Source organism: Plasmodium gonderi (assembly GCF_002157705.1).
Source record: "Plasmodium gonderi DNA, contig: Pgo-contig_29, whole genome shotgun sequence".
Lineage (NCBI taxonomy): Eukaryota > Apicomplexa > Aconoidasida > Haemosporida > Plasmodiidae > Plasmodium > Plasmodium gonderi.
Window position 1 is genome coordinate 14,412 of NW_021628966.1, and position 20,612 is coordinate 35,023.

At 20.0% G+C, this 20,612-nt stretch overlaps 4 protein-coding genes across 4 annotated transcripts; 1 reads left to right on the forward strand and 3 right to left on the reverse strand.

Annotated features, from left to right (window-relative positions):
* Positions 1-750: 750 nt before the first annotated feature.
* PGO_000305 (variable surface protein) lies at positions 751-2,013 on the reverse strand (the record flags this gene model as incomplete). Its single annotated transcript, XM_028690747.1, has 3 exons — positions 751-906; positions 1,034-1,846; positions 1,984-2,013. 3 exons carry the CDS (start codon positions 2,011-2,013, stop codon positions 751-753), a joined length of 999 nt encoding a protein of 332 aa, XP_028546548.1.
* Positions 2,014-2,458: 445 nt separating this feature from the next.
* On the forward strand, positions 2,459-3,647 carry PGO_000310 (variable surface protein; the record flags this gene model as incomplete). The annotated part of the gene is made up of 3 exons (XM_028690748.1): positions 2,459-2,500; positions 2,648-3,367; positions 3,501-3,647. 3 exons carry the CDS (start codon positions 2,459-2,461, stop codon positions 3,645-3,647), a joined length of 909 nt encoding a protein of 302 aa, XP_028546549.1.
* Positions 3,648-11,083: 7,436 nt separating this feature from the next.
* PGO_000315 (variable surface protein) lies at positions 11,084-12,510 on the reverse strand (the record flags this gene model as incomplete). Its single annotated transcript, XM_028690749.1, has 3 exons — positions 11,084-11,248; positions 11,365-12,348; positions 12,478-12,510. 3 exons carry the CDS (start codon positions 12,508-12,510, stop codon positions 11,084-11,086), a joined length of 1,182 nt encoding a protein of 393 aa, XP_028546550.1.
* Positions 12,511-15,567: 3,057 nt separating this feature from the next.
* On the reverse strand, positions 15,568-16,933 carry PGO_000320 (variable surface protein; the record flags this gene model as incomplete). Its single annotated transcript, XM_028690750.1, has 3 exons — positions 15,568-15,726; positions 15,844-16,758; positions 16,892-16,933. The coding sequence occupies 3 exons, from the start codon at positions 16,931-16,933 to the stop codon at positions 15,568-15,570; spliced, it is 1,116 nt and encodes a 371-aa protein (XP_028546551.1).
* Positions 16,934-20,612: the final 3,679 nt, after the last annotated feature.

A 20,612-nucleotide genomic window follows, 5' to 3' on the forward strand; every position in this document is an offset into this window, starting at 1 on the left:
ATAGTTTTTTAATTAAAACATTTATTACAAGTAAACGTACTTTTATATACATCATATTTTTTTTTCCTTATAATAAAATTTTCATTAAAATCACTGAAATAAAAAACAAAATCATAGATAAATATACAAATAGTAAAAAGTAAAGTATATAAATTAATGATTATTTTATTATAATTTATATCAGTTTAAATATCGAAGTATTTATCTTTATATGTAACAAATAAAAATCGAAAATTTGAACTCATATATTCACGATAATATTATAGTAATATAGCAATAATATACTAAACATTAATATAAGAAATTTGTGTATATAACATATATTCATACATTTTTATCATATAATATATTTTCTATTGTTCTTCTTCAGTTAAAAATAATATAAGTAATAAAAAAGAAAAGTTATTTTTAACCCCAAATAATAATATACTAATAAATTAACAATAAATAATAAGACATAATAATAAATACACGTATTGAACAATAAATCTTATTCTGATTTATTTCATATTTTGTTATTAGCATTTATATAATTTTTACAATATTTTTATGCTTATTGAAGGCATAAAGATCTTGTAATTTAAGAAGAAAACAAATTTTTATAATTTATATGTTGATTTTTAAATTACTCTTTCATTATTCCAAAAAAAAATAATTCTTTTGTTAGATGAATACATTTATACCGCAATATATATCGGGATAATGATAATTATAACAAAAATATTCTTTTGCGAGCCATAAATAGAAAAATTATATATTACTGTTTGTTACATTAAATCTTTTCGACGATTCTATATCTTCATGAATCGAGTAATCTTCTATTATATTCTTACCCATTATAATATTACGTGTTCTTTTAGAATTCCCTAGTAATTTTTTTTTTAATAAATACCTAACCGGAGTAAACTAATGAAAATTTGGTATATATAGTATTTATTTTATCTATAGTATTTGTAGGAACTATTTAAGTATTAATAAAATTTATTTAATATAATGTGATACATATATATTTTTTTTTCATATTTATAATTACTTTCAACAGTATAATAGAAAAAACTATAATTCCTATAATTATAGGAGCAGCGACCATACTTGAAGAAGAAGCTGAATGGATATTTGAAATTTTATATTCTAAATTTTGTTCATCAAAAACCATATGTTCGTATAGCTCTATATTTTTATGTGTCCCTTTTCCATTTTCTGTAATATTAGATTTATTTTCCCATGGAGTACATGACAATTCAGATATTAAAAAGTAGTTATTTCTCCTAAAAAAGGTAATAAAAAGACTACAATATGAATAATGCTTAATATTGGGTATGCAGTTCCTCCTTATGGTCTTATATACTTTCGCATATTTTAGAAGAAGATTCCTGTAATCCATATTACAAAACGATTCATGTTTGTCTAAATCATTTTGGATATGATCGTAATCTTTAGAATAATCAAATAAAGTCTTCATATCCGTGAAATTTTCTTTCATTATATTATAATTATTATATTTATCAAAATCACATATGGGTTTACCATTATTATTTTGCAGAATATGATTAATCGTCGATATAACAGTATAAATCAAATGAGTTTCTGTTATATTTTTATATAATAAATCATATAACCAAAAGTACAGGTAATCACAATCATCTGTCTGAAGCCTTTCTTCTGATTCAATTTTATATACGTGACATAAGGCTTTAACTATTTTTTCATAGACACTTTCAATCCACAAATTTTTTTGTTTAAGTCTCATTAAACTTGTTTGAATAGTAGAGCTTTTGCAATTATCAGATGCATTATCGAAACTAGCATACTTTATTTTTGATGGTAATTTTTTGAGGTGTTCATCCTATATATTTAAAACATAAGGTTAAATACATATTTTTATTTGCGAAAAAAATAAAATAATTTTTTAAAATATATTATAAATATCCAAAATATAATTTAATTTACAACTCTGATTATTTGTATTTATTATTAAAATACATATTTATATGAAACAATTGAATAATACATGTAAAAAAAATTACTGTACTATATTATTTTTTTTAATAATAAAAATTTTACTGAAATATTATTTAAATAATAAACATAAATAAAAATATTTTTCTGTAATAACTTAATATAATGTTTCTATATAAAATAATGATATATTACACAAAATAATACATTAAATTAATTATTACTATTAATTTTCTAATTTTAAATCATTACAAGGTGCTTTAATATTTATTTTTTTGAGAATATTAATTTATATAGGCACATTATATCAATATAGAAAAACCACATAACTAATATAGTCTACAGTTCAGAAAATAAATTCATTCAATTGATTACACAAGATAATATATTAGCATTATATGTTTTTTTGCACATATATTATATATATATGGAGATGTAATTTTCATCTATTATAATTTTACTAAGTTATATATTTATTTGTCCATATAGGTATTTTAAAATGGGTAATGATTTCATGGATTGTCCAGAATCATATAAGAGGGTATGTTTACCTTTTTTATGAAATGATTCAAGAGAGACTTCTTATCATATAAATTTAATAATTATATTATATATATACAACAAACATTCTTTTTATTATGAAATATTATATACTTTACTTTTTTTCATTTTTCTCATTAAAATTCAGAAAAAAATATGCTATTCTTATTTTCATGAAAAGTTTAATACGTACCCTCGTGCAGTTAACATAGAACACGAGGAGTATTTAAATTATATTTACAAGTTCCCTGATCCTATTTTAAAATATGTAGCTTTATATTTTTATAATAATTATTCAATTGCCGAAAAATTTTTTAATAAAAAAGATCAAAAACGTCATAATGTAGCATGTGCTGTTATGAATAGATGGTTAAATCAACAAAAAAGTTTCTACACTCACTTTGGGAAGTGCCATGATAACACACGCTGGTGGGATATTTATATTGAACCATTATGGGAAAAGCTAGAAGAATATTATTCTGAAAGGGTATGTAAAAGATTTAATTCATATTATGATAAACCAGCAGCTGGTGTGATTTCCGATAAAAATGAATGTTACAAACGAGAACCTGAAGAATTTATTTGTTATGATGAATCAAATTATGATAATAGCACTCTTAAAACAAATTGTGCTAAACTTAGTATTTTATTCTCCTTGTGTAAAGATAACTCTCTACTTAAAGATAGCACACATAATTCAACCAAACCTGATTATTGTCCTAATGATTATAAATATGAAAAAATTAACTATACTTCTCTATTAAAAACTGAAAAATATTGTGATTGTCCAACACTAATGAGTAACATTTTTTTTCCAGTTTGTGTAACAATTTTAGGAACATTATTTCTTGCTTTCTTTCTACTCAATGTAATAATAAAATGTTAATGGTTTTTAAGGAAAATTCTATATAATTAATTAAAAATAATTTAATAATAAAATACTAGCATAAAACATACATAACAGAAGTAAACCTAAATACATATTTTTTGTTATTTAATAGTTCACACCTCTTGGGCGAATATTCTCAAATCGTGTTATAAATAAAAACAATTTAATTAAGTCTTTTAACGAAGAATTAGTATATGAACAACATGAAAGATCTAGAAATAATATTCCACATTCTAGAAAAAGATATAATATATATTAGCAATAAAAGAATGAGTAAATTTGCGTATACAATAATAAATGTGTATCTGTTAAATAAAGAGTTTATCCGGGGAAATATTTATAACAATAGAACATATTTAGAATAAATGAAGAATTATGCTCTAGTAGTAATGCTATTAAGTTAATGTGCTTTTATGAAGAAAAAACATAACATATTTAGTTATATTTTTATATTTTATATTAATTAATTATAACAATACGTTTATATAATTAATTATCATAATATGATTTAAATCGATATATAAGATAAATTTTTAAATAAATAAAATTTATATATCACAAGACAGAATTAATATAGTGATGTATCTCTTTTATATATATTTAAAATACTAATTCAACTGAAAATCCATATTTCTGCTACAAATGGAGAATGTTTTTATTGAATTACAAATTTATTATCATTTATTGGAAAAGAATTATTTAGGTTTTATATTTCATACATGTGAGTAAAAACATCCATGCTTATGGTTTAACATTTAGTGTTTATTGTATGTGAATAATAAAATGTTTATTTTTTTCATTAATATAATATTAGAGTCTCAATTCAATTATTTATATATGAATTATATCTAAGTAATACATGGAGCATTAAATAATTATTCAATGTCATGCAAACATTAATATATATACATGTCGCATAGCCACATTGGTCTATATATATATATTAATTATTTGTTTTTGTATTATCAAAATTTATATAAAATCATTTAAATAAAAATATTTTCATATATATATTATATAGAAAACATTTACTGCATTATATATTGGTTTATTCTAACTCAATAAAATAAATATTTTATTATTTATAATGTCTAATTATGTATTTGTTCGGTAAAACAATAGAACGCATTTATATACTATAATTTTTGGCATATAATTAGTTAAGATGAACAAATTACCTATTAATTTTCATTATATTATATATATTTTTTTATATATTGTTTTATACAATTATGCACATAACCACATCATTACTGTCATGAATATAAATATATATTAGACAGTTTGTATTTATGCATTTTTACTTAATCATATTTTTATATCTCCGCTGTACCCATAAATATTTATAATTTATGGATTGACAACTCTTAGATTTTTTTTTAATGTATAATGAATCATGTTTTTCATCATTTTGAATATTTTGATAATTTGTTTCCTTCACAATTGAGTTATTTGATGAGAAATTGTCTAAAATTAAATAATTATTTGAGCTATTAAATGAATGGTTATATGTATATATTTATCACTTTATTAATTTATTAGTTCAATTTCATAAATCACTATAAGAAGATTTGCTTATATAATGACCATTTAAACATATTTTATAAGTTTATTCTGCAATATATATTTGTTAACTTAAATTAGTGTATATATTATAAATTTTTTATAAGTGATTATAATAAATATTAAGTACATGCCTTCAGTAAATATTTTTTTACCGCTTTAGCTGAAAATTATCGTATATATAGCACCTCATATAAAAGTTAAAATATAATTTACTTGCTTTTTTTCTTATATTTATCTTTGAAATATGGTATATATAAAATAATTTTATATTGTACATATTTCTTGCAGATTAATAGTAAATAATATTATATGTAATTACATGCGTCTTTAGTGTGCATTTTTAAATTAGACCATAAATAATCATCAGATATATAAGAAAAAAATACGTAAAATTATATTTTAATTCTTAGTTTAAATAGAAATATATTTTCATATTGCTTATGTTATAAAAAAACATTATAGATTTCATTTTAAAAATATAATTCATAGGCAATAATTCCTATGATTCTGTTTGTTACATTAGCTATTTTAAGAAAATATGTATTAACAAGAATTCAAAAATTTATTTTATAAATATTTTTTTTTCTTTTTGTGTTTATGTTATCCTTCTGTTATTTGTAATACCTACATAGAATTTTAAACATTATAATGAATTTTATAATATTACAACATGCATATAATAATTCATATTCATATATGCTCACGTATAAACATATAAAATGTATAGGACCACTATTTGCACAAAATATTTATTCTTATGAGAATTTATATATTTTATAGTGCTATTTCATTGAATAAATTCATAGATACATATCTAAATAATATACCACTATTAATATATTACGAAAGACTTTATATTTAAAAATATATTACTAATAAATATTAGTATGTAGATATTGTATTCAGAAATTTGTGATAATATTATTTAGATTTATTAATTAATCAATATTTACTATATGATAACAAATATATTCTCTATTTTATAATAATATATAATAGTTTAATTCGTTACTGCTTATCTGCACACAAATAATTGGGGAAGAAATTCAAATGAAAACAAATATATATTACTTTTAATTACTTTTAATAATCATTTAATAAATATTGTATAAGGAGAAATTCTTTTAATTTCATGAATTTTTGGTATAAGATTTTTATATATGGGTTAAAAAATTACCAAAATATGATTAATAAGAATAGAGGAAAAAAAAACATATATTTTATTATTCCTAATATTATAATTTTTGAAAAATAAAATATTACATTCGATGTCTCTATATTGATTATCATCATAGTTATAACTATGTAAAAAATAAAATAAATGTCTTGTAAGTATAAAATTAAAAAACTTTGAATATAATTTTTCTGAAAGAAATAAATTATATATATTCTATTTTCATATTATTGTCCATTATTAAATTAGTATTGTTTTTATAGGCATATGTATTTAAATATAAAATATATGCATATATTATTATTAAAAATATGTTAACGCATTTTATATATAAACGTATATTAATAAATAAAAAAATAAATTTAAAAGTGTAGAATAAATACAAAAATATCATAAAAATGAATGAATTGTATATTGCTGTTGTAAGGTTTACGCAGCTAAAAATAATTACATCTACAAAAAATATATATTCAGAAGTAAAAATAGCTGCATAAAAGAATTTTACTATAATTAATATGAACAAAAAATATATACAATTTTAAATATATATAAATTTATAATTTAAGGAAAAGGATAAAATTTTGATTAGTAGAATTCTGTAATAATATAATGCTAATATAAATTATTTATATTTATTGTACATTGATAATGAGTTGGAATATATTAAAAATAAATAAATGTGTTACTAGTATTATCTTAGAAAGATGATTATTTTACGCTTGAATTTTTAAAATAGTTATATTATCAATTTAAAACATATATTTTGTAGTTCTTAAAGGAAGAGAGCGTATATATAAAATATTCAGTTATGTGAATATAATGCTAACTACTCAACAGAATGTTTTATTTTAATTACTTTTCATATAAAATAATTCTGAGACATTAAATAATGTTAATTTCTATGTTAAGAAATCATGCTAATTCCCAATTTGATTTAATGTATAATATACTACATATTTCGAAATATATTATAACACTAAATATTAGAACAAAAATCATAGGTAGTATTAGAATTTTCACTATATCTTTTATATGTCTGTAAAACATAAAAAACATACATTGTTCTATAAATATAATTGTTTTAATAAATATTATTAAATATGATGACAATTGATTTAACATAAATAATACTTACATATTTTTTTAATAACTTGTGTAATTATGATTTATTTTGTTAGATGGTATATTATTCATAATCGAGTAACATTCTAAATTTCAAAAAAATTCCTACTGTTTTTATTCATTATTATTTAAAAAATATACATAAATCAGTAATAATTACATTGACTTCTATATGAGTAATTTACGCTTAGGCTTATATTTATAATATAAAATAATATATTTATATGGCATTATAATTTAATTAGAAGTAACTATTATTTCTTAGCCCGTACGAATACTTAATTTCATTGCATTGTTTAAAATATAATTACACAAATATATTATATTCTTTTATTTAATGTATACTTGTATATTTTGTATTATATATGATGTCATGTTTTACATGATTTTTTTTTTTTTTTATATAAAATTTTATTTATCCTTATCTTTAGATTTAGAAATATTTTACTGGGTCCCAGAATTTAGTTTTATGTAATTTTCTAATTTGTTACATTTGAATAGTAATATCATTATCTATTTAATTTAGGTTTATTATAATTGACAATACATTTTTATAGGATGTAAATTTAAAGGACTTTTTCTATCAACTTTAATTATTGTTCAGTATGTTCGAATATTTATAAATTTATATTATCAATTTTAACATAAGTTATTTTTTACTTTTTGGAAACTTTGAATATATTTGTATTAGTATATTAAAATATTTTAATTTGAATAATTATATTTCATATTTTTGTGGAAGCATTTTATTTTATTTTTTTATGTAATGTATAATTTATTAGCTATTATTATGTTCGTTAGGGGTAATCTTCAGAGCTTTATCCTATACCACACCTTTTATCATAAGAATCATTGTACATCCTATCATGTTAATTCATTAGATCTAAATTCTTTTTAATTTTTCTGTTGAACTTTTTCTCTAATTTCCGTACCCTTGGTTTAAAAAATGATAAATATAATGTATATTTATAAAAAAAAAATACATATTACTGTTTTGAATACAGTATTTATATGATACGTACTATGCATCATAAAATGCAATATGGAGTTAAATAAAATATAAATTTTATAAATTAAAATATTTTTATAATCTTATATAGAATGAATATAATTATTAATATAGAAAATATTAAAAGAGCTATTCATGATCCTGAAACAGCATTTATGTCTCCTTATTCTGATTTTAATGCTACTGAAAACCTTATTTTTTACATTCCTGCATTTGATTCATTTGGTAATGTTAATTATTGTGTCATTTCTGTTTTAATTTGTTTTGTTTTGTGATTCTCTGTAGTTTATACTTGTTTTTGCTTTTCTTGAAGCATTGTTTTTGGTTCTGATTTTTTTAAAATATTTTTTTTTACCTCATGAATTAAATGGCAAAGTTAGTATATATTCTCTATTATAACAATAATAACATTTTCTATATCTCTCATATTTCCTTTAAATTCTTCCATTACAAATAGGACCTCGTGTTCTCCATATATATCCTTATTATCTAATATTTTTTTATATTTACCATAAATGATTTTACGATAACTATAATTCCAATAGCAATAACGTATTTGTAATATATTTTTATATAGTATAACTGTATAACGAAACATGTCAAATAATATTATTTTCTTCTCTTTTTTTAACATATTTTATAATATCATCACAAGCCTTATTAAAAATATAATTCCATATGTCATGTGGTTGGGAATTTGGAGGAAGTTACTGATTCCCTAATTTTTGAATTATATAATTATACGATAAATTAAGATGTGCTCTATTACAACCAGTATTTATTAATACATGGATAAGCATTTATATGAAGTAAGTACATCTGTGCACTACATTTAAATGAGTATAATGTAATTTTTCTTTTAAATAACATAAATAACGACCGAGATCAATAAAATACAGATTACTAATTATAGAGGAACATGAATTATTTGCATACATATTACGATTTAATTCATTGTATAATTCATATAATTTACTATTTAAACTAATATATAAACTTTGGTAGTTACTATAATAATATTTTTAACAAAATTACAATTATATGCATATGTCGGAAATATCTCATCAAAAACAAACTAAATATATAAAAATATATAATTTTTAATTCTATATATTGTTTCTTTTACGCAAAAAATAGTAGTTTAATTGCAATAATATTATTAATAATTAGAATAACATATGGAAAGCTACTTATTCTTTAACAATTTTAAATAGGGGCATTGTGTTTTTTCGTTCTTGTTTATACAAAACTTTTATGTAAAACTTAATACAAAATTCTGTGTGAATGTATAAGAATAAATATTATTTTAATATTATTTCATTTAACATTTATTATTACATTCTTATTTTTATTAAGTTATGATAGTGGATAAATAAGTTTTTACAGTGTTTGATGATATATTTGTCACTAAAAAAACTATACAATTTGCAATTCATATTTATATTCAAGAATAATTGAAGTAGTAAGCGTAACCTTATTATGTTCATTATAGATGATGTATATATATTCTGTTAAGATAGATACTTTTCAGTGTATAACCCCCTAAAAGAGAAAATATAAATTAAGTTTTTTATTGCTTATTATAAATGAAATAATAAAGTATATAAAAAATGTAAAGCATTGTAATTTTAATATAATTGTAATAATGCAATCCATATTTTAACATGATAATCAAAACATTTCAATCCACAATTATACGTTGTATAATAGACGTAAGTGTGTACGTGATAATAAATATAAAGATATTAAAAATAGCATTACAAACATTTGTTTGTTCCAATTTAATAATAAATACACTACATATTATTTATAGAATTTATATTTTGCACGTAATAAGAAAATATTCTAATAGAACTTTTAATAATTTGAATTTAATAAAAATGAATAGATTTAACATAATATAAACATAATAATAATAGTTAACATTATAATTAAATGATTGAGAATTAATAAAAAATTTTTCTTCTTAATGTATTAATATATAACATATGTGTGTATTATGTAATATTTATATTTTATATGAATTGATAATTGTAATGCCTAATTTATAATGGGGAATTTTGGTGTGAATGTAAACAGAATAACTTAATAAGCGCAAATTATAAAATAAAAGTATATATATAAATAACTATACTAAAAATATTTATGATACGGTTCCTGTTACGTCAAAAGGTTTCTATTATTTTCCATTGTGGTGAGCATGATATAACTATATAAACAATATAATAAATTTTAATTTTGCTTAAATAATATAATTTACATTATATAATGATAAATTAATGATATTAATTATATTAAAAAAAAGAAAGTAGAGATTTCGATTTTGTACACATATACTTACATATATCCATTAATTTAAGCATAAAGAGCTCAAGTGAGAAATAAAAAATTTATGTAGTGAAAATTTCCTGCTTCATGCATTTGTTTTATTATTAAATTTTATAGAGTATGTAACTAAATAATGTTATCGTATTCTATTATCTTGAAAATATTACAAAAACATGTTAAAAATAATTGTATTATTAACGTTAGGTAATAATCTATAACATGTAATATAATTAAACACGTATTATTTTTGTATGTATATAAAATAAGTTATTGCATGAATAACTTTTTTTTTCAAGGTAATTTATAATTATTTTATGTAATATTTTGATTATTAATTTTCATACAAATATACTTGTAATATCTGGTTAATACATATTAATTTTTATATGATTTTATTTTTTTCATTCATTAAAATAGCAATTTGCAGAATTATTTTTTCATTTCTTTTTCTTTTTTATGTTATGTACCATTAAAATATATTCTGAATAATAAAATATTAATCAGGATGGTACACTACAAAATGTTCTTGTCCATTCATATAATTTGAATTACATGATTCTGATGAGTAATCAAATAAAACATTTTTACTTCTATTTATGTCACTTATAATATTTTTTTTCAGTCCAACTATTTTACGCAACTGAATTCCTATAGGTGTAAACTTGTACATAAAAAGAAAAAAATAACACATTTATTGATTAATTTTTGTTTTCTTTGAAGGGGGGAACTATTAAAATAAATGTATTTCTAATTTGTTTTAAAACAAAATATACTTACTTTGTACAAAATGGAAGAAACTATAGTAAATAAAATTAATCCAAGAAATGTTTTTCCAAAAACACTTACAATACTAGATCTGTCACGATATATAAATAAATCAGCAAATTCTTCTGTTTCATACACTTTTAATAAGGAATCATCTCCATGAGCAAGTTCATCCAATAATACAAGATGACCACCAGATGCTTTTGTATGTAATGTAGCGGATTGAACTTCTAATGATGTTTCCCTTTCTGCACTTGTATGAGCGGAAAATGTATCTTTACTTTGCACGGAAGAATTCTCAGAAATACTTTTATCCGCTTCAGTATAATTATTAATCTCAGTTAACGCTTTGGATGGACTATATTCCTTGCATTTATTAAAAAATTCTGGACACTTATAATTATTTTTTTCATCACAATACTTCTTAAATTCTTGATATAATTCAGTTTTTCTTTTAAAATATTCACAAATGATATCTCGATTATCCTTATAGAGCTTAGCAATACTAAGAAGTGCATTATAATCAATGCAGTAATCATATAACCTTTTCCTTCTCATTAAGTTATGTTGATAAGGCATATTAAATTTTGGACTACATTTATTGTAAAATGATCTATTTACAGGATCTTCAACAAGAGAATTCCATAACATTTGAATTTTAGCAAACATATTAATAATAGGAGCATGTTCCTTATTATACATCCAAGATAATCTACTGTATATCCAATAATTCAAAAGTTCACAATTATTGTAGTCATTATTTCTTTCATTCATTATTGTATTTGCAGTACTTAGATGCCATAGGAGTACTGAACAAAGTCTTCTAAAAAAATCACTTTTATGTGTACTATGGAAAGTTTCACACATTTTATAATACACTTTTAACTCATTTTGGTTATGCTTCCAATTGACATTATTATAATTAAAAAGACGAAGATCCAATTTTTTATAAAATTGTGCTGATGGTAATCCTAGTTTGTCATTTTCAAAATATTCCTAATGAAATTAAAATTATGTACCTGCTTAAATATAGATATCATAGAATTTTTTATATTATAAATAATAATATACCCTATTAAAAAATAAATGTTATGATTATAACTGTCCATAAGGTATAAATATTACTTTTAATTTATTTTGTATATTTTTTCTCTGCATAATGAAGAATATATCAAATTATTATATTTTTAGAGTCATTAAAAATTTATGTATATAATATTCAAGGAATTTATAGTTGTATTATGCATAACAAATATCATTAACTGTTATTCCATTATGCAATAGTTTTCTTATATGTAATTCCTGTATAAAGGAAATAATTTGTATTAAATATATAAACGATTAAAAAGGAAAATTTTAAATTGGATCATTAAAATTAAAATTTAAGTGAAAAATGAATGATTCTATATATTATACTGTGTCATTATATTAACTTAGAAGTAGGTGCACCACATCATATATATGCTAGTGAAATAATATAATATGTAAATTAGTACAAAGAATTACTTAAATAAGAAAAGTACGTTTATATTATAATTATTTAAGATATAATATTAATATGAACCCTTATTATAATATTTGACATATACTAATGTGTTGACATTATTAAATTTTGTAAACATAGACGATGAAAATGTATAATAAATATATTCTTACGTTTAAAAAATAAATAGTTTGGAAAATACATTTATATCAAATAATCATTTATCTTAGATTGCATAATTTTGTCTTCTGTAACATTCAATCATGAATATATATCAATGGTAAGTTGTACCTAAATAAAAAAGTTATTCTAAATGATTCAATCAAATATAAGTGTAAATATTCATTTGATAACATGGCAATAATGCCCATAAATGTAATTAAAAATAATGAATTAACTGAAAATTGTGTGTTTTAATTATATTTAAAATGCATAAAAAATTAAAATGTATAATATTATGGTTTAAGATACTCCTTGATGTGTAGAAATTTGTGGTTTGTATTTTGTATGAATATTGATTCTTATATATTTATTTTATATATTTCTCGTTGTAAAAAAGTTATGTATTACATACAAGATATTTTGATTACCCATAACATATATTTACTTTTGCATTGGATTTTAAGGATTAGGAAATTTTTGTTCTTATACAATCTTTGATATAAACATATTAACATTAATGCATATTAACTTATATCAGTTAATCCTAATTCTGGCATGCTTTATATCTTTGATTTCATATTGTATAACAACTAATATGGATTTAATCTACCATGAAAATGAAGATTATATATATTCCTACATATTATGCTATATATATATTTTATAAAATTTATTAAGAGTTTAATTTTATGCTACCTATATAACAAAAGTAATCATGTATTGTATTACGATTATGCTGTATTAATAGAATTGTTATAATTATACTACTTAAATAAACAATATATATGTTCTACATATATTAAGTAGATGTTCTTAGAAATAGGAAGATATATGTAAATTTTTCAATAATATAACTTCATAAAAAGAGTAACATTTTACACATGGAATTTAAATAATAAAGGAGACAACATAACACAAAAAAATAACAGAAGAATTTTAAGGATAATGTATTATAGAATAATTTTCGTACTAAAATAATGTCTGAAAAAATCTATAAATTGTACGCTTAATATATATATAATTGTTGAATACAAACTTATGTTTCATTTTTTCATTTTTCCTATTTCACCTTATAAAAAATAGTTAATTTTATTTTCATATATGTATATTCTATATATATTAAAATAATATTGGCAGTAAAATATTATTTTCACAGAATAACTTAAAATTACACAAAATATTTTTATTAAAAACTGCAATAGTTTTTTCTTTTTTACGTTTTATAATATAAAAAAGCCGTTTTTTCTGTTTATCCAAATTTTTTTTATTTTTTTATTATATACATTAGTGTCGGTCATGTTAAGTTAAAAATTTTGCATCAGATATAATATGAATATGTATGTTTTTTATTTGTTTTCCATTTCATTTATATTCGTTAGGTTTATATGATATTTTTCATCCAAATTCCCACTTATGTTATTATTTGGACATTAAAACAATATATGGTAATATTTTATGCACTAGTTTTATGACATTTAGTATTTATATATTTATCAATTTATTTTATTTTTATTTTATAATTAATAAGTCGTTTACGTAGTTCAAATACTACCTTATATAAGTATTGTTCTTGCTCTTTTATTATATATAATATTAAAAATATATAATCACTACATATTACAAAAAATACACAATGAAAAAAGGAATTTTATAATATCATTAATTGTAACATAATACAAAAAATCATAATTACTATACATCTCTTAAAAATATAATATTACTTCACCTTATTTTTTTTTTTTATATATACATAACTTGTGAAATTAAGAAATGTATTATCTTGATACATCATATTTTTTTTTTTTTTTTTTATTAAAAAAAAAATACAATGATAATTAGGAAAAATAAGTGATCTCTTTGTTACTGAATGAGTGTTCTTTTGTTATCAATGTTTTACAAAATTCACAATTAAATTATTAGGTAACAATAAGATAAAGAAAACATTATACAACATTTAACATGCGTATTTTTAATAAATAGTAATATATATTAAGGTTTACTAAATTATTTACATGTGCATAACTTTCCAATTATTGAATAATGTATATATTTTATTGTACGTTATTCTTATTACTGCAATATTTTCTTTAGTACATAATAGTAGTTAACTATATGGTATGAGAACAATGATGTCTATATATTTTTATTTAAAATGTTTATTAATATTTTTAAATATATTATATTTCTTCTACTATATAATTTATATAATTATATAAATTATATACAGCATATAACATTTTTGAATAATTAATTTAAATAGTAAAAATATATGTTTTCTTTTATCACCCAACAAATCTTTTATTATTATTTTTTTATAATGAACTTTTGTTTTATTTTTAATTTTCATTAATTAATTCTCTATAAAAATAATGTATTATATAAAATTTTTTCATGTAACATTATTTTTTAGGCTTAATTCTAATAATGGTCTTATTTCATACTTTAAATGATAGCACATTTCGTTGTTCAATTTTCTTATCTGAATTACTTTTTATTAAATTGTTTTTAAAGATTTCATACGAAGTATTATATAAACGCACTTTTTGAATATTATCCTAGAATTTTTGTTTTCATAAATTTGCATAAGTTATGTCATATCTCTGAATATATGAGTTTATATCCATACTGTCATGTGCAGGGTATAATAATTCTTTTTTTTCAACTCCATAAAAATTTCTTGTCGCTTTTACCTTAATGCTGGAACGAATCATGTTACCAATTGGAGTAAACTAATAAAAGGATAATATCCTTTTTATGTATTTCTAAATATTATATAATTAATAGTAAAGTATAGCGTAAAAATATATTTAACTATTTTCTTATATTTCAAAGGGTATTATATTCACCTTATAGATTAAAAACAAAAGGGAAGATACCCCAGCAGTTGTAGCAAGAGCTGTGGGTAAAACCTCTTTTATGGAGGTACTTGAAAAAAAGGATTCAGATTCTGGTAGCAATATTAATGCACCATCCAATTCCTGTACAATTAAGTCTTCTTCTGCGTCATGTGGAATTTGTGCTTCATCTATACCTAATGATACCTCAAATTCGCCAGCAGATTTGCATCGGAATAAGCTTGTATTATCTTCAGGTTTTAAAGATGGTACATTTATTTTTTTTTCTAGTATTGATTTTTCATTCTTAAGGTATAAATTATATGATGTCTCAAAATTATTTAAATATGAACATGTTTTCTTTACTCTTTCAATAAGATTAGTCTGGTTTGAAGGGCAATACTTATTCTTCACACGTCGATATATTGTTACGACTTTATCGACAAATTCTTGACAAGTGCACTTCATTACTTTATGATCTCTAATCAATGTGTCCTTAATATCACCTATGTTAGACTGAAAAATACTTAGCATTATAATCGCAAGGGGTTCTGCATAATTTTTTTGGTAGAAATAATATGGACACGTACTTTTATATCCTAGTCTAGTAGATACATTTTCAATAAGATTGAAAATAGAACTAAAAATTCCACCATTAAGGTCATATTTCCTTATGGAAATATATAACCAGTTGTTCAAAATTTTACAATATTCATTGTCAGTTCTGCAAGAATCTGTGTTATTGCAAAATATACCCAAATTTTTTAAAAGTTTCAAACATAATTCAGAATACATATCTTTTTTTTTTTTATTTAATTTATTTCTAATTGTGTCACAAAATTTATGATATAATATGTTTTCACTCGACTCATCCACTTGTTCATCTAATTTATCATACACTTCCCATACATTGCGTAAAAAGGGATACTGAAATTAATGAAAAAATACATCAATTTAATATATTTAAATTAAGATTAGAATGTTATAAAGTATTATATAAAATTCCAAATGTTCTATTTCATATAAAATTATTTTCAAATCATATATAAAACAAACGAACTTGATTTCCAAGCTTTTTAAAATAAAAGGCAAACTCAGACATAATTTTTTAAGTAAAAGATAAAAATAATTTCTATATGTATATTAATAAACAAATTATCATATTACATTATCTCTGTATATATTATGTTTATTAATAAGTTAAAAGAGTATATAATTATATATTAGCGTTAAATAAATTTTAATTTATTTATGTATTAGGATAAAAATAACAACATGAAAAATAGGCATATAATTTTCCAGGAAATATGTTGTAATAATGGACTACATAAAATTATTATATAAAAATATTTTTATATGAATATTAAATATATCTATGAGTCCTATATATTTAATGGAAAGAAATAATAAACTTGTCCATAAATATAAATGTAATTTATTAAGAATATTATATTTAACATAAAACATACAATGAACAAACGTATGTCTTAATAATACACTTATTAGAATACATAATAGCATATAGTTTTTATTGAATAAATTATTTATATTCAAGAATAATATATGATTAATTATTTTTCATTATAGTGCTAATATGAGAGAATATTTTTTATAATAATATTTTTTTGTAGGTATTAAACAGATGATTAATGCATACGAATATTGTAGAATGAATAATACAGTTTAGATACTTAAATGAAAATAAAACATTTTATATTATATTAATAATGTTTATTTTTTTCATAATGTTCTAATAATGGATATATTTTTATATAATTTTTATAGTTCACAAAATAATTTAACAATGATATAGATATTTTCCCTTTTTTGCGTAGAAATTATTATTTATTATCTAATATATAGAAATGATTTGACATAGTCTAATTGTCCAAATTTAATTTTAAACACTAAATTATTTTCAAAATTGAACGGTCTTTAATACAAATTATATTTAATATATCTAATAGTAGGATGGTACATCATATGCTTCCACAAGAAAGCTAATAAGAACAAGATCAATAAAACATAGAATTTTATATAGAAAATAAAAATTTGTGTATTTAAATTATATCTATATGAGAATATATTTTCTCATATACAGATATATTTATTTATATATTTCTCTAAGCTTCACACATTGTAGTAAATTAATGGTAAAGTACAACCTGGTAAGCTATCTACTATTCTCACAGCACAGTAAATTTTCGTTTTCATATAACATAAAAATAATCCGTTATATATATATCATATTAAGTTCAATATATATTTTTAAGGAGAATATATATTAAATCACTACATAGGTATTTCATTATATATATTTTATCATATTCATAGTCATCAATAAAAACATAATGGAAATAAAGACATTAATGAAGAATCATATTATGTTTGTAAAATATTCTTATGAATAAATAAAAAAAATGGTTATGTTTCTTAACCTTTATTAATCAAATATGAATGAATTTTATTTATGTTTTAAATGTAATTTATGATATGAACTTAATTTGATATATTTAAGCATATTATTCGATATAAAGAAATAATTTTATATTATAGATACACATACTCATTTAACGAAGACATATATATATATAATAAGCATAAGTTTAATATACGTTAAAATGTTATTTTAATAAAATTTATTTAATATTATAATTTGAATTATATGAAATGCGTATTCAGTTTTTATATATATCTAATGTTTTATTTATTATTATGCCTAATATTATAATAATTTATTAGTGTAATAGTGCTATATCCCATAAACCACAATATATATTATATGGCACACCTAATTTTTAATTTAAGATTGTTCTATAATAAAATAATTTTTATGACTTATTACGTATACGTGCTTTACTCAAAATTTTAGTTATTAAATCAATTAAAATTATATACACTCACTATTTGAAATTTTCGACCTTAATACATAGTAAAAAGAAATATTAGATATATTATATTGGATAAATAAAAATGATAATCATTAGATATGCATTGTTAGTACTATCAAATTTGTCTTAATGCATATTATACCTTAGAATTCATGTAGCATCTTCATTAAACAGATTATTTATATAGAATGTGCATTAACAATTTAGATCACATATAAAAATGTTACACTATAAATCATAATAATTTATACGAAGTATATATAATTTTTTGTTGCCATAATATTTTTGAAAGAAAAAATTATTTACTCCTCATTTTTATAAAAATTAATAAGTAGTTTAGATATAAGTCATTAAAAACTAATTTTTATAATTATGTTAATTATCATTAGTAAAAAATTATAATTTATTTACAAAATGAATTATATTAAGATACGTGTTTTATTATATTTTTTACTAAAATATTAATAGGTGCATCTAGTAATTATAAAATATACGTTAAACATAGTATTCAACTTAATTATAGATTGATATGATACTCCTTTAATCTTTATATAATAAACTCATGTAATTTTAAATTTCATAAAATTGTAATGATCTAAAAAATTTTAAATTTCATATGATAAACATTGAATTAGGTATAATAAGTCCATATTTATAATATATAAGGGAAATGTTTTATCACACATAAATAATTTAAATCCGTAAAAGATAACGGATTTTCACAAGACTTATATGAAAATATATAGTTTAATATTATTACTAAATAAATTGTATTAAAATGATGCAAAGAAAAAAAAAATATACGCATAAATATATAATAATAGTAAAATGAAGAAAAAACTATACATGAAAAAAAAAGGATATATTCCTGATAGAAAAAAAAAACAATTGCATTTTAATTTTCCACCTAAATAATTTTACTTATATTCTTATTTTATGCAGTTTTAAATGCTTTTCCTACAGCTAACCTTCATTCATATATTACCATATGCTGCTTAGTTTCATATAGGTATAAAGGTTAAGAAAAAATCCTTTTTTTTGTACCCTTATTTAGAAATATTCTTTTACGAATTAGGAATAATGTTAAGATATCCGTAAGCAAATAATAATTATCCATTTCATTTTGACTTATTTATATCGAAAGTAATAATGAATTAGTTTAATTTAAAAATAATAATTATGAAATTAAGTGCTTTTATTTATCAAAACATATCATGACATAAATAAATTTACATAGTAAAAAAAACCATTGATATATCATAAATGTTCTATATGTTTCACTGTACGAATGTGAAACCATGAAACTTGTGCGTTATGCCTATTATACGCATTGAATACGGAATAATAAATAAAAAACATGTTATATTTTTTGAGGGATATATATTTTTTCTAATATATATAATATACACTAAAAGAACAGTGCATATTTCCAATATATTTTAAACTTTGTTAACAAAATTTTAATTTCGCATATGTTTCAGTTCTTTTGGTGTTATTAAATTTTTAGAAATATTTTGTTAAACTCAATTTATATACATACACTTCAAATATTATAGAGCTGTATTATCCTTCTAAATTGATATTTACAAATATTTTATTCTATAAATAACTTCATTCACTTATATTTACCAGTATTTTTCATGAACTCAGTGATCCTTACTATATTTTATTTAGTAATATGCTATTAATTCTTGTTATAAGTTATATTTATGCAATGGAAGACATTTTTGCATATATTAAGTCATATATTTCAATAATTATTTTTTAAATTATTATTCAAGAATACCCTTATATTCACTTGTTCCGATTTGTTTATATAGAAATGACACCAGAAGTGATAGCTATATTTATTTAAGCCATGTTATGAGTAAAATATATAATGAAATAATT